The sequence below is a fragment of the Engraulis encrasicolus genome, chromosome 13 (genome assembly GCF_034702125.1).
Source record: "Engraulis encrasicolus isolate BLACKSEA-1 chromosome 13, IST_EnEncr_1.0, whole genome shotgun sequence".
Lineage (NCBI taxonomy): Eukaryota > Metazoa > Chordata > Actinopteri > Clupeiformes > Engraulidae > Engraulis > Engraulis encrasicolus.
In genome coordinates this window covers 29,985,711-29,999,416 of record NC_085869.1, presented here as the reverse complement: position 1 = coordinate 29,999,416, position 13,706 = coordinate 29,985,711, and the positions used below count along the sequence as shown (strand labels likewise).

Sequence of the window (13,706 nt, the reverse complement as noted above, 5' to 3'; positions counted from 1 at the left end):
TTGTCTGATTTCAATACAAAAAGTCATGGGTGAGCGGTTAGAGCGGTTAGGGCGTCAGACTTGCATCCCAGAGGTTGCCGGTTCGACTCCCGACCCGCCAGGTTGGTGGGGGGAGTAATCAACCAGTGCTCTCCCCCATCCTCCTCCATGACTGAGGTACCCTGAGCATGGTAACGTCCCACCGCACTGCTGCCCATGGGGCGGCACTGAGGGCTGCCCCCTTGCACGGATGAGGCATAAATGCAATTTCGTTGTGTGCAGTGTTCACTTGTGTGCTGTGGAGTGCTGTGTCACAATGACAATGGGAGTTAGAGTTTCCCAATGGGCTTTCTTTCACAAAAGGAAATGTGCATGATTCCTCTTATTCATGTTGTGTGTATGATTGCCTACTTATCAGACCAGTTGTACATGAAACTGGATTGATGGACGATGGATGACGATGAAAATTGGCATTTAATGTTGAAGTAAATATTCATAAATACATTCATAAACATTTTGGAAATGTCAGCGCGCAACAGACGCGCTTGAACACGGCCATAGTGCGGTGGGTTACAATAATAAATCCGATGGGGTGAAACGACCACCGCTAAGTGCTTCCGTCGCAACGACCCGCACCTCGGTGCTCGTGTATGAGCCGGCTGCGAAAGATGCACCTCTCCAATCATGCATGCATATAGATATGTTTGTTTCATTTGCAACTAGAAAGGATAAGACTAATGAAACGATATAACAGGGCATTATTTTAGCAATGGCAGTGTGTCTAACGGAGCCGCTTTGTAAGCCGTGTATGTATCATGTCAAATTCAAAGGTAAGCCAATAGAAGCATGCATTGATTCAATGGTAGCATTATGTGACCAATTACTATACAATTGTAATATTGCGTAAAATGTAGCCTACGAATTATTCCTGGTAAAATAAACGCCAAAACCTTGTAGCACTAGTAGGCTATGATATTATGGCAGCCCGGCTTGCAGAATGACGTCATTATTTAACAAAGGGTGTCAGTGTGAAGACGATGCTATCTACATAGCCTTGGTTCACAGTCACACCAATATGTCGTGTTATTACTCACATCTGACTGGTTATTATCGTGTCCGTTTCCTCAGTGGAACTGCACGTGAGGAAGTCCCTGCTGCCCGTCCACCTGAGCTGCGAACAGGTGGGGCTGGAGATGCTGTGTCTGTGTGGTCAACTAGACCTCCTCATCCGAGCTCAGGTTCACCAGGTAATAATAGTACATAATTTATGTATTTGCTTCAGACAATTCAAATAACCAGCTGATCCTGCACATACACGCTTTGTTCACCTTGATGAGCTAATTTATGAAATCGCCTGTGCCAGCAGCGCAAGGCAGAAGGGATATCTAATGGGCCTATATCCAGTTTGTCCACCCTGAGTAGGAGCCTATTAAAATGGCCGGATTAAGATGGCCTGGGACCCCTATGCTACAGGTCGCTGTAGGCCCCCACAGAAGGCAATTTTAATATTTCCCAGATAGGTGCAAAGGACATGTCTGTCTGCTGTGGCAAGGACTGTTACAAAGATTCAAAACTACTCCAGACATCAGACATTTTCTCAGTGCCGCATCTTGTCATAATACCCCCCCCCCCACAACACACACACACACACACACACACACACACACACACACACACACACACACACACACACACACACACACACACACACACACACACAAACAAAAGACCACCACACCATTTAACTTCTACCTCTATTTTTGTCTCCTCTTTATACATGATACTACATGTTACAAAGAGCATAAAACCAACATACAGGTCTCTCAAATATGTCACAAGAACACAAATGATTGTAAGCTTGGCTCTACATAGACATGTTCACTTGCATCCTCTTTGCATCACAGTTTCAAGAACAGCTGACAGGAGATTCTTGCACAGTGGAATCGTATGCACTTCAAAGACAAGGTACATCTGCCATTTCAGACAGAATAAGTACAATTTCAACATGTGTAAATCTGCCCAAAAGCTGACACTCATTCCATGTTCCCTTGCAGGTGCAGAGATTATTGAACAAATGCACATGTGCCTTGAACACCTACCGAAACCAGCGCCAGGACTTGAAGTATGTTTCCTGGCTCTAACATCCATCTTTCCTGTATATCTGCAGTTGTGCCTTGCTCATTTCATGTCTTGATGTTGGAAGTGTGTAGTGGAAAGCCTGCACATCCAGCAGAAAAGCATCAGCAGGTGCCAAATCAAAAAACTATCACATGCAGAAGCGGGAAAGGATCTGCACACTGCTTGCAAAAGACTTAATTTATTTTGAGCAACGTTTCGATCATAGATCCTCCTCAGGCATCTCCTGAAGAAGATCTATGATTGAAACATTGCTCCAAATTAATTAAGTCCTTCATGTTGGAAGTGTGCCAAAACAAATTCCACTCAACTCCATTCCAATCAACTTGTTGACATAGCCAAACATTTTTTGAATCTTGATTTGAGTCTTACATTTGCCACTTGACACTACATTTTTTTCTTACATGTATCTTTCTCTTAACTGTTATATAATCTTCTCTGTTTGGCATTTGACATAATATTATTTTTTCCTTACACCCTTTTCAAGGACTACCTGGATGTTGTGGGACTGTCCGCCATGTTTCCTCGGGTGGAGATCTTTGTTATACATGGAAGCCCTGTAGACATGCTTGACAGACCAGACATGGATGGTGATGTCTGCTTATTCAATTATGCTGACTGTCAATAGCTGTGGTTACGTTGGTGAAAAAAATTATCATCTCACCCAAACCATTATGAAAATTAAAATGTCTTTTTTTACAGAGTACTTTCCTCATATTGGGAGACTTAATCAGCTTCTTGTTCTTTGCCAACAACTTGAAGATGACATCCGGCATCTAGGCAGTCACAAATATATTGCCCATCAGCTTTCTGTCATTTACGTAAGTTCACAGATTGTATAGCATTCATTTCCGTACATGCCTGGTACAAGTAGTTTGTCATTTAGGTTTATGGAAGATTCTGGATATGGGTATAAGATTGCTTTGACATTCATGGTTGTATTCATGACTGTGATAAGTATGTGGGTGGCCAACATGAACTTTAACCTTGTGTGCCCCCACAGCAAGTCCTCAGTTCTTTTAGGGGGATCCCACCCCTTGCTGGCATCAGGAAAGACATTGAGGCTAAATTCAAGGAGATCAAGACGGCTCTGGTGCCCGCGGAAGGCTCCAAAGTGGACCCCCAGCTGCCCACACAACACATCAACTGGTAAACATGGACATGGACCATAATCCGGTGTCCATTTGAAGAGTTCAGATGCAAAACCCCCTAAGTGCCATTTCAGAAAATAATCTTAATTAATTTTTATTTAATACAAAGCTAACAAAATTGCATATTTTTTATTTTATCTATGTAATATAACTATTTATATGTATTATCAAGTACATGAATGTAAACCAAACCAACAACGGGGTTCTCTAAAAATATAGAAGTGTAGGTCTTCAGAAATGGAGTTAGGGGGTTTTGCATCTGAACTCCTCATTTACACCCGGGGATCCCAAACTTTACCATGACAAGGCCCCCTATATACTGTAATATTCCATCCAAGGGCCCCCCTGGCATAGGTTGTGCTATACTGTTTTTCCTGTTCACCCCCTCTCACAACCATAGTCTTGGTCTGCAAGGATATACAGTATTAAATAAAATAATAGTGATTACAAGTAGTAATGTTCAGAGATGCAATTGAATGCAGTTCTTAACTAATGGGAATATTGTTTAGCTTGTTTTTAGTTGCTCAATTATTTATTTTGTTTTGCCATACTTATCCTGCCAACCTGCCACGACCCCCCTGGCACCCTCAGGGGTCCCTTCCCCTACTTTGAAAACCACTGATTTATACAACATTTTATACAAAATGTAGTGATTATCTGTGCTTTGCGTTGTATTCCACGTAATAACCAGGGCTGTGTGAAGTTCAGGTTAAAGTAATGTAAGCACCACACTAATACAATAAAACTACAGTACATAGCTGTTACATCAGTTGAACAAAGGAAAAATGTACTCCACACTTCTGACGTGACTCTCCGGTGCAACTAGAGCAGGACCGAAGACATTTGTATGGCACTACATTTTTCCGTTTTATTTTGTTATACCAGTTATTGCCCTTTAGGCCACCCAATGAGTACCTACTTAGGGGTTTTAAACTCACTTTTCCTTTACTTCCCATTCCATGTCAGTGTAGTGTATGATGTGCAATATAACGTAGATGGTGATCACTAACCATTTGTGTTTTTTTTTGTCCATCAGGATACTTGACATCACTCAGAGTTTAATATCAACAGTGTCTTCACTTCCTGAAGAACTTACCGAGGACCTTAACCAAGTGATGGCCTTTGTTTCGAAGCTGAAATAATGACGTGTGTGTGTGTGTGTACGTGTGTACGTGTACGATTACTCTTACATCATCAGCAATTTAGACCCTCACTTGTGTCTTAACTGAAGGTCATTTTGAATGTTGTGTGTTGTCATTTCGGTGTGTTGAATGGAAATAACGAGCATGTGTCCATCTAGGACTCTCGTACCACTTACAACAGGGGAATTCACGATTTTGTTATTCCTAAGCAGTGGCACATTTCACATGTCAGATTGATATGGCTCATGATTTGAGAAACACATATTTTAAAAGTGTGCTGTGCATTCTTGTTATTATTTGTTAAATGGCACTTGCTGCAAGATGTAAAGAAAAATATATTGCCAAGGATTTCTACCATTGTGCATGTGCGTATATTTTCCAACTCAGATGGCACTTGCCTCATCCATTTCTCTCCTGTATTGAGTAATAAGGGATATGAATATGGGTGGGTTTCATTGTTATTTCAGTGAATCATGCATCAGCTGATATTTTGTGCTTGAAATGAAATGAGAACATACCACAAAATTGTAAATGAGAGAATCATTGGGTCATTAAAGCATATGCAATTACACATGTCTATTAGCTTGTGTCTTTTCCATTAGTCTAGGTAGGATGCATATAATTATATGTTAAATATAGCGTAATAATTACAAAAGTTTATGCCAATATTTCTTCCACTCTGAAGGCTGTAGGCTAATTAATTAATTTATTTTTTGTGACTGAACTCACTTTGTGACAATCCAATCACAGACAGGGTTCTAAATTATCACCAGCCAACCGGCCAAACACTGATAGAGACATACCAATTTACTCGCCACTTTGACCCATTAGTGACGAGTGTATGTTTGGCTAGTGAGATTAACATCTACTAGCCATCTTGGCTGGTGAATAGTCAATGTATTCCCCTGTACACTAATATCCAATACCGGCCCATAACATCTCATGACCTGGAATACTGTTCTGCGCAGTGACCATTTCTTTTCAATGCATGGTGCTTAAATCAATGAATGAACAGAATTCTATTGAACTTTTAACTGTGTGTGATTTTATTGTTGGACCCCATGAAGAATAGCTGGGTCTGCTCCCAGCTAATGGGGATCCTAATAAACTAAACTAAACCAAGATGGTGCAAACTGCCTTTGGCAACTCGGCACGATGGGTTCATTTTTGACATTGCCGCCTAAAAATCCAATGAACCCTTTGGCTGAAAACTATGATGACAGAATGCACAGGCCATATAATTTTCCTATCCTGGTGACGTTATTACCCCTGACCCAGAGCCATCTAATAACAGAGTTGCGCAAACCGGGGACCAGGAAGTCGGTTGGTGATGTGATTCGCGTAGATTAAAATGTTTCTTAACAGTAAACTTCTGTTCGTTGGAAACTAACACAGAACCATCACATACCAAACAAAGATGAAGTACAAACAAATTACATTACCTTTACCACATTTTCTGTGTTCTACGGCCACCTCCTGGAACTAAGTAACTTCTAATAGAACTAAAGTCAATGGGGATTTCCATGTTAACGCTCCATGTGGCTCCATGAGAGCCGCCATTGCTGTGGAAAGATTGGTCCATAGAGGTCTATGGGAGTGGCGTAACTCTGATATTAGATGGCTCTGCCCTGACCGATTGAGGCGGTGCGCAGGCTCCATCTACTGCATGTTAAATCTATTGCACCTCAAGGATCTAGCCTTTACCGCAGGATGGCGCACTGAAACCTTAGAATTTTTGCATTTTCTGAAACCTCAAATGCGCTTTTCTGCACGCTTTCTTCATAGGTAAGAATAAAGCCTAATGTGTATCGTGATGTCGACTGCAACTGCAATGTTTGTAAATAAGGGGTTAAAGACGATTTCCTGAACTTGAACTTCCTCGAGTTACACGAAGGACTAGCCGTCACTGGGCAGTTTTAATGTTACCAAGTGTCTGTTGGTAGTGTTATTATAATGTTGCTGTCCTGTTGCCTTATTGATGGTTTTCTTTTAGAGGTGTCGATGAGCAAACCCCTTCGATTAGAGTGAATGTGGGGGATGGGCAAATAGCGCGTGTAATAAAGCAATCTGAGTGATGCCACTTGTGACCAATCAACTTTTGTGTTTTTGCTTCAGTGACAGAAATGAAACCAATAGCAGCTAGCTATGTTGGGTTTACTATAATGCCGGACATAGCCCTTATAGAATCTGTGATGTAGATACATTGTAGACATTGAGAGTAGACAGAATGGTAGAGTTCTACATGATTCAGATACATAGCAATGGAATGTTCTGTCAAATAACTGGCACGTGCCTTGCCTTCACCACCATAATAAACCCCCTTAGCATTGGCGGGAGACTGGCTGTGCTTTATTTAGCCTCCCGTCCCATTCACACTTCACATATTTTGGGGCATTGTTTGGGAAAACAGCTGTCGACTTATTAGTTATGCACCATGCTTCACGAGTGCTTCGTTGTCCGACTCCTTTTCAACACTTCAAGTCATTAGAATACACCATTTATTTAGCCACGTTGGTCTGCATTGTTAATTTTGTTGTTTATCTTTGTATTATTATAGCAATATTAACGTGTCATTACACATACCAAGGGAGGCAGGGTACTTGGATTTTCCTCTACAAAGTTGAGGAAGTAGCTACCCGAAGTGGTATGCAGATACTGTCCATGAATGATTGCCTGTGTTAGCACTGACATTGTCGTAGCTCTAGTTGTGTTACGGCTTTGCATTGGCTAGTTTAGGTCGCACTTCGAACATTTAATGGGTGAGTTGATCATCTGTCCTCAGATTGTTTATAGAATTTGAATCAGCCATCAATTGCAAAATATGCCCCTGATAACTTGTGGCAAGAATAATATTGAGCTGTGCTCATTTATTGAGTTGCTGTGCATTTATTCGCAATTCTCTGACGTTTACCTCCTCTTGCGGTACCGTTTCACAGAATGTGAGTGATGCATTCCGATGATCAGCTAAATTCAAGGATATCGATTATACCTCTGTTTTTAGCATAGCATCATAGCCTTTCTACCTAGATAGCATCTTCACAGCATGGCTAGCTGTCATTGTTGGCTTATTCTGTGCTACATGTAGCCTAGAGCTCTAGCAGGCCGAATCTATTGCATATTTCAACATTTCAACACTTGCCAATGCTTTCGATGTGCAATGAATGTATTGCTATATCTAATGAATACTTTGGGTCATGGATGCTCGGCTATTCCAGCATAAAGTATATGTTTGTAAACATGGGAGATGCTGTGGCAAGTCCCAAAACTGACTTGCAAGCAACCTTAACTTGCATTTAACACACAACCGCAACAATAGGTTTATTTATAAATTTAATTCAGTGCACTGTTGTTAGTGACTAGTCTACACAGTATGCAAAGTGTGTGTTGTAGACAATTTGTAATAAAGGTGTAACAAGCACTCTAAACGTTTGTAAAAACTAACGTCTGGTTCAGAATGTTTTCTGCATTTATATTGACACAGATGGCAAGGCCAGGACAACAGGGCAGACTAAACTTGCAGCCTGTGTACATTCTTTTCAGATGTTTGTATGCAGCAGAACCCAGTGAGCAGGTGCATGGAACATGATCTGAAAAGACATGATAGCTGAGCCAACTTTAGTCAACAAACCAGTTCAAAAGTAAGCAAAAGCATTTTTAAAAATCTATATATTTTTTTATAACTGTTGTGGTCTATAGATTTTGGTGGGTTCTTTCTGTCTACTGGTCCATTTGCATTTTCCAAGCATTGGCAGACATTTTCTCGTAGTTGAACCATTTACATGCTTTATTCATACTCAAAAATGTGATACCTTGTTGTAATGACATTGCCTGGATTTTGAAAGGCATTTTTGCATGCATGTCTTCCAGCGAGAACGAAATTGTGGAAATTAGTTCTCCTGGCTCTGGCAACCGTGCCAATGGAGGTGGCGGCAATGAAAACAGACAGAAGACTGTGGTGAGTGAATTGAACTGATTTATAGATTGCATTACATCTTTAACATAACTTTTTTTGTGTACAGATCAATGATATGTACAAATCACTTCCATGTTTCCATGATAATTTTTTAAGTGTTTCTTTGAAAGTAAATCTGTAAAGCACAGTCATCACTTTGAGCATGTACGTTATTTTACTGAACTCCCATCCTGGGGCCTCATCACAATTCATAGGGCCTAGGTGAAAATGGCACACACGCAAAAGTAGAATGGGAAGTATAAACATGCATGTGTCATATAATTAGAAGGCAGACGGTTTTGTTCATATTCTACAAAGCATTCTAATTAACCCCGGGTGACCACTCCAAAATTGTCACTCACGTCTTTATGCACGTTAAGTACACAATAACTAACTGGTTTAAGGATGATAAAAAGCAATCAAAACACGTTACTAGGTAAATGTAATGCTGGCAGTGCTGCCGGCATTTAATGTCCTCATTTTCCATCATAGGTCATACTTTTTCACTTTTGTGTGTTCATGCATATGTTACAGCTTACATGAACTTGCGCATATTTTCCCCATCAACTCACACTGTTTTACCAATCCCAAGCTTTGCGTAAAAAGTGTTGTATAGCCTATTCTGTGGTCACATGCAACCTTTATATGAATACGTTTCACTGAGCAGTGCTGTGTGCTGCTTTGCCTTGGTGACATTATGCAGAGACCGAAGAGGAAGGCAAGTGAGGGTTTGGAGAATGCCAAACGCCGGCACTCCCGGAGCAGCAATGGGAGCTCGGGGCGGGCGGAGAACGGCCGTCCCAAGAAGAGCGACACCAAGTCAGTCACACTGTTCGAGGTGGTCACCATGGAGCTACCCGCCATCCAGGTACTTGAGAGCAGCCTGCATTACAGTATTACATTGCATTTGACCAAGCGGAGTCTTTTATCCCAAAGCGACTTAGTCATTACAGAATATTTGTTACCTTCTTTGGAGTAATGTGGCATTGGGTAACTTACTCAAGCGCACATCAGCCATTAGCGACTGGTATAGGTGGGATTGGAACCAGCAACCATGTAGTCATTAAACCAACTCACTAACCATTAAGCCCTGGCTGCCACATAGCCTATAGGCAGCCTGTAACTGTTGCATATCCCTAAACTCTTGGCAATTTACTCACTTCTAAATTGGTGGAGAGCACTAGTGTTGAGAAGACTGTGTGAGCGGTGCACTGTACGTTGAGTTCTCAGATGATGAATTCACACATTTGCTGTGAACTCTATGTAATGTTATTCAAAATGAAATTAAATTATATTTGTGTTAAATTCAAAGCATTTTCTTGGCCTATAGTCAAATAATGTAGCCTATAGTCATAGATAGTCAAAATGTGTTTGTTTTTTCATGAACATTTCAAATGAGATTTTACCTCACTGACTGTCATTTCAAATGTTTGGGTTTGTGAATGAGCCCTTACCTGTCACACGTGTGTGTTGTTGGTAAAGCCGGTGGTGGATGAGTGGATCGAGGCCTATGCAGTGGACAGAGACACCGCTCTCCTGGACCTCATCAGCTTTTTCATCCAGTGCTCAGGCTGCAAAGGCAAGACTCACTCATTCACACTCTCGTGTCGCTCACTCCCTCTCATTCACTTGGCCGTGTAGCATTTAATTTCCTGTGTGCATCCACCTTAATACTAAACCCACTAACCCCCACCCATTTCTTTATTTATTAATTTATTTTTTAAATTAATGTTTTTTGTAGGGGCTTTTATGCCTTTATTTGATAGGACAGTGTGAGATGGAGATAGGAAACGAGTGGGACAGAGAGACGGGGGGGAGGATTGGGAAATGACTCCGGTCCGGACTCGAACCGGGGTCCCCGTGGGCATGCAAGCCCAAATGTGGGGGGCTTAGCGCACCCCCACCCATTTCAACGTTGTTCGTGCTACCACAGGCTTTTCAGTCTGCTAGTTCCTGTTAGGCTGCCCATTGCCCCTTTTGAATGATTTCGCACCAGCAGCTGCTACGAAAATAGCATGCCACCGTTGATAATAAGGTGGACGGAGGGATAATATGGAAAGAGATGATGGAGACAGATAATGGCTATCCTATGTAGAGATGCACTTCCTGTTTATAGTAATAATTCTGTCTTGTCCTCAATAGGCCTGGTCACAGCAGAGATGTTTCAGAGCAGAGACATTGATGTGATGAGCAAAATGAAGGAGGATGTCGATGAGGTAAGGATATTTTATTAGAATCTTTCTGTTCTTAGAACTTCACTGTTTGTTCCAAATGTTCCAAACTTTTTTCTCACACGTTGTTGACTTTTTTGCCTTGTTTGTTTTTGTCTGTTTAGGGCTCTGGGTTGCAGTACAAGAGGTTCATGGCGTTCCCCTGGATCCTCACGGTCACTTGGCCCATGGAGAAGGTGAGCGCTGATTAGTCTCCCTCTCTGTCTGTCTCAGTCTACCGTACAGCAGAGAGGTAGAAAGACAGACAGACAGACAGACAGACAGACAGACAGACAGATATGCAGGCAGATGCACAAGTTGTCAGGGGCAGGGGAGCCAACAGAGGGTTGGGGACAAAGGTGTCACCTGTCCTGGGCCCAGGGAAATTGGAGACCCAGGATTGGGTTTTCTTTACATTGCATGGGAGCCCTTTTAAATGCCCGGCAAAGTCTGTCAGTGCCCCAGGGCAGGAGGACCGGGTCTTTTACTGCTGGTCAGGTGTCATAATGTCAGGAGAGGGGACATGCAGCTAGACGGGCCGTTTAGCTCATGCCAGAACAGCACAGCCACTTTGGGCCTCATGACTAGGTGACATTGTCACCCTGGGTTATCCATCCACCTGCACACCAAGATATGCCTTACTCAGACAAGTGACAAGCTATGAGATGTGTAATAATATGATGGGCTGAAGAGATGAGTTATTGTTTTTTTGTCATTGCTTTTGGTTATGTTTTTTAATAGATGTGTCTCCTTTTTTTCCTGTGTTCTCATTTTTGCCTCCTTTACTGTCTCCATATTGCTTTCTCTCTCTCTCTCTGTATGTCTGTCTGTCTGTTTCTCTCTCTCATCACCTTCTCTCTCTTTGTTTCCTCTCACCTTTTCACTTTCTGTCTCTTCATTTCTATTCCTCTCCTCTTTCTCTCTCTCTCTCTCTCTCTCTCTCTCTCTCTCTCTCTCTCTCTCTCTCTCTCTCTCTCTCTCTCTCTCTCTCTCTCTCTCTCTCTCTCTCTCTGTAATTGCCTCTCTCCCTCCATGTGTGCTGTGGCAGAACTCTGGTGAGTACCCGCTGATCATCACCACCCAGTATTGGCGCCGCTTCCGCTCCCAGTTCTGTGAGTTTGTGTCGGTGCTGGTGGCCCGCTGTCAGAGCTGCTTCATCTTCGACGGCTACCTGATGAGCACTCTCATCTCCCTGCTGACCGAGCTCTCCGACTCGCGCCTCTGCGCCTTCAGGCACACCTGCACGCTGGCAGGTAACTTCCCACACCGTACCGTATCGTACCAACCCTCGTCCAACTGTCTTTTGCCCTTCACACACACACACACGCACACACGCACACACACACACACACACACACACACACACACACACACACACACACACACACACACACACACACACACACACACACACACACACACACACACACACACACGCACAACTAGTCAAGTCCTTTCAGTCCTTTCCATCCGCCTGTCCATCAGTTTAGCCGGTTGGTCAGTTTGTCTGCCTGTCTGAAGTGTGGTGGTCCTTGAGCTCTTAAGCGTTGACAGGTTTGTCGTATATGCATACACGTCTAGTCAAGTCCTGTCCGTCCTGTCCAGCTGTCTGTTTGTCTGACTGTTCAGCGGGCTGGTCAGTGTGTCTGTCTAAAGTGCAGTCTTCTCTGAGCCCTTAAGTCTTGACAGGTTTGTCAGGTGAGTTGAGGGATTATTTGCAGTGGATCATTTTCCAACAGCCATGGACAGGAAGTAATGATGTGCTGTGTGCCTTGTCTCCTCCTCCTGTTCCGTCCTCTGTTGTGCTGTTTGTTTGTTTTTTGTTTTAAAGTTTTGGGCATGAGTTACAAACTACAAACTGCTGTCAAGAGTTTTTGGGCATAAAAAGTAATGCTGTGTTTTGAGTTTCTATGACAGCAATAGATTAGAATCCATTATATCACTAATATTATATTGGAATATCTGCCATTACTTTCTTGTTGTCAATATGGTATAGTCGAAAGAAGAAGAAACATGATGTACAGTACCAGAATAAATAATACAATTAAAGGACCAGTTCAGTCAATTTCAACATGCAGTTGTAATGCTCACACTACCCTGCATTTGTCAGTACCTGAGGTTTTTTTTTTTTTTTCTTCAGCCTTTTCTGAGATCTTGGTCATTGTAATGGGGGCAGCGCTTTGTTTAAATTTTTTAAAAACTGTTTTATTTATTCCCAAAAACATCCAAAAGGTTATACAACATCAGCAGACAACTAGCAAACAGCGGTACCTTTTGGGAAAATATTTGTTGGCCCATGTTAATTTTTTTAAAAATGTAAACAAACGCTGCCCCCATTAGAATAGCTCATATCTCGGAAAGGGCTTAGCCGAAAAATGTGGCATCACCGGGTACTGACAAGCCAAGGGTAGCGTGAGCAATACAACAGCATATTGAAATGGACTGAACTGGTCCCCAAAGATCTGGGGATTTTTGGGAATGAGATACACACCACGGGTCAGAATTTTAGGCTTATTTTCCAGTACATAAAATGCATGTCACTGGCTTTCAATATTGTATAGTCCATGCAAAGATGTGATATGACAGAAATGCATGGCTGTTCTGCCTTTGGTGTATTGACCTTGCTGTTCCCAATGAAGCTCTGACATGAATACTCTGTTCTCTGTATGCCCCTCTTCGTGGTCTCTGCACCACACTCTTGCCTCTGCTTGGCCTTTACTCTATATGCCTCTGTCCATGCCCTCTGTACTGCTCTCTTGCCCCTGACTCACCCCCCCACCCCACCCCTCTACTCTATCTGCCCCTGTCCGTGCCCTCTGTTGCACACTCTTGCCCTTTATTGCTTCTCCTCTCCTCTCCACTCCGCTCGTCTCCTCCCCTCTCCTCTCCTCCCCTCTCCTCTCCGTGGCCTATGTGTAATGGCACCACTCTCTTGCCCCTGACTGCTCTCTCCCCTCTTCTCCTCTATCCTCCTCTCCTCTCCTCTATACCATTCTCCCTTGCCCCTGCCTGCAGCGGTGAAGCTGCTGAGTGCCCTGGTCAACCTCTGCCTGAGCGTGGACAACAGCCAGAAGCTGCTGGAGGTGGAGAGGTCCAAGTACGCCGCCTCCCCCTCCCCCCGCCTGGAGAGGATCCA

General features: G+C 42.9%; 2 protein-coding genes across 4 annotated transcripts in view; both read left to right on the top strand.

Moving 5' to 3' along the window:
• Positions 1–646: 646 nt before the first annotated feature.
• si:ch211-218d20.15 (uncharacterized) lies at positions 647–4,938 on the top strand. Its single transcript, XM_063214556.1, has 8 exons — positions 647–809; positions 1,108–1,226; positions 1,884–1,944; positions 2,034–2,101; positions 2,603–2,705; positions 2,818–2,936; positions 3,119–3,264; positions 4,303–4,938. The coding sequence occupies exons 1-8, from the start codon at positions 749–751 to the stop codon at positions 4,406–4,408; spliced, it is 783 nt and encodes a 260-aa protein (XP_063070626.1). The 5' UTR covers positions 647–748; the 3' UTR covers positions 4,409–4,938.
• A 1,144-nt stretch (positions 4,939–6,082) lies between these two features.
• si:ch211-269e2.1 (cohesin subunit SA-2) overlaps positions 6,083–13,706 on the top strand; it is a 47,351-nt gene continuing 39,727 nt past the window's right edge. The window contains exons 1-9 of one of the 3 annotated variants that reach the window (XM_063213623.1): positions 6,083–6,193; positions 7,949–8,046; positions 8,276–8,363; positions 9,064–9,228; positions 9,843–9,939; positions 10,503–10,576; positions 10,696–10,767; positions 11,619–11,823; positions 13,586–13,706. The exon at positions 13,586–13,706 is cut by the window's right edge and continues 16 nt beyond it. In XM_063213623.1, the coding sequence (XP_063069693.1) occupies positions 8,006–8,046; positions 8,276–8,363; positions 9,064–9,228; positions 9,843–9,939; positions 10,503–10,576; positions 10,696–10,767; positions 11,619–11,823; positions 13,586–13,706 (863 nt within the window). In that variant the 5' untranslated portion in view covers positions 6,083–6,193; positions 7,949–8,005. Of the gene's footprint in view, positions 6,194–7,000; positions 7,168–7,948; positions 8,047–8,250; positions 8,364–9,063; positions 9,229–9,842; positions 9,940–10,502; positions 10,577–10,695; positions 10,768–11,618; positions 11,824–13,585 lie in introns of those variants that run through there. The other 2 variants (XM_063213624.1, XM_063213625.1) reach the window with 2 other exon arrangements.

Coding starts and splice junctions, on each gene's coding strand:
- si:ch211-218d20.15 (XM_063214556.1), top strand. CDS start 749: ATGGCAGTGTGTCTAACGGAGCCGCTTTGTAAGCCGTGTATGTATCAT. Junction 810..1,107: donor GTATCATGTCAAATTCAAAG/GTAAGCCAATAG, acceptor CCGTTTCCTCAG/TGGAACTGCACGTGAGGAAG. Junction 3,265..4,302: donor CCCACACAACACATCAACTG/GTAAACATGGAC, acceptor TTTGTCCATCAG/GATACTTGACATCACTCAGA.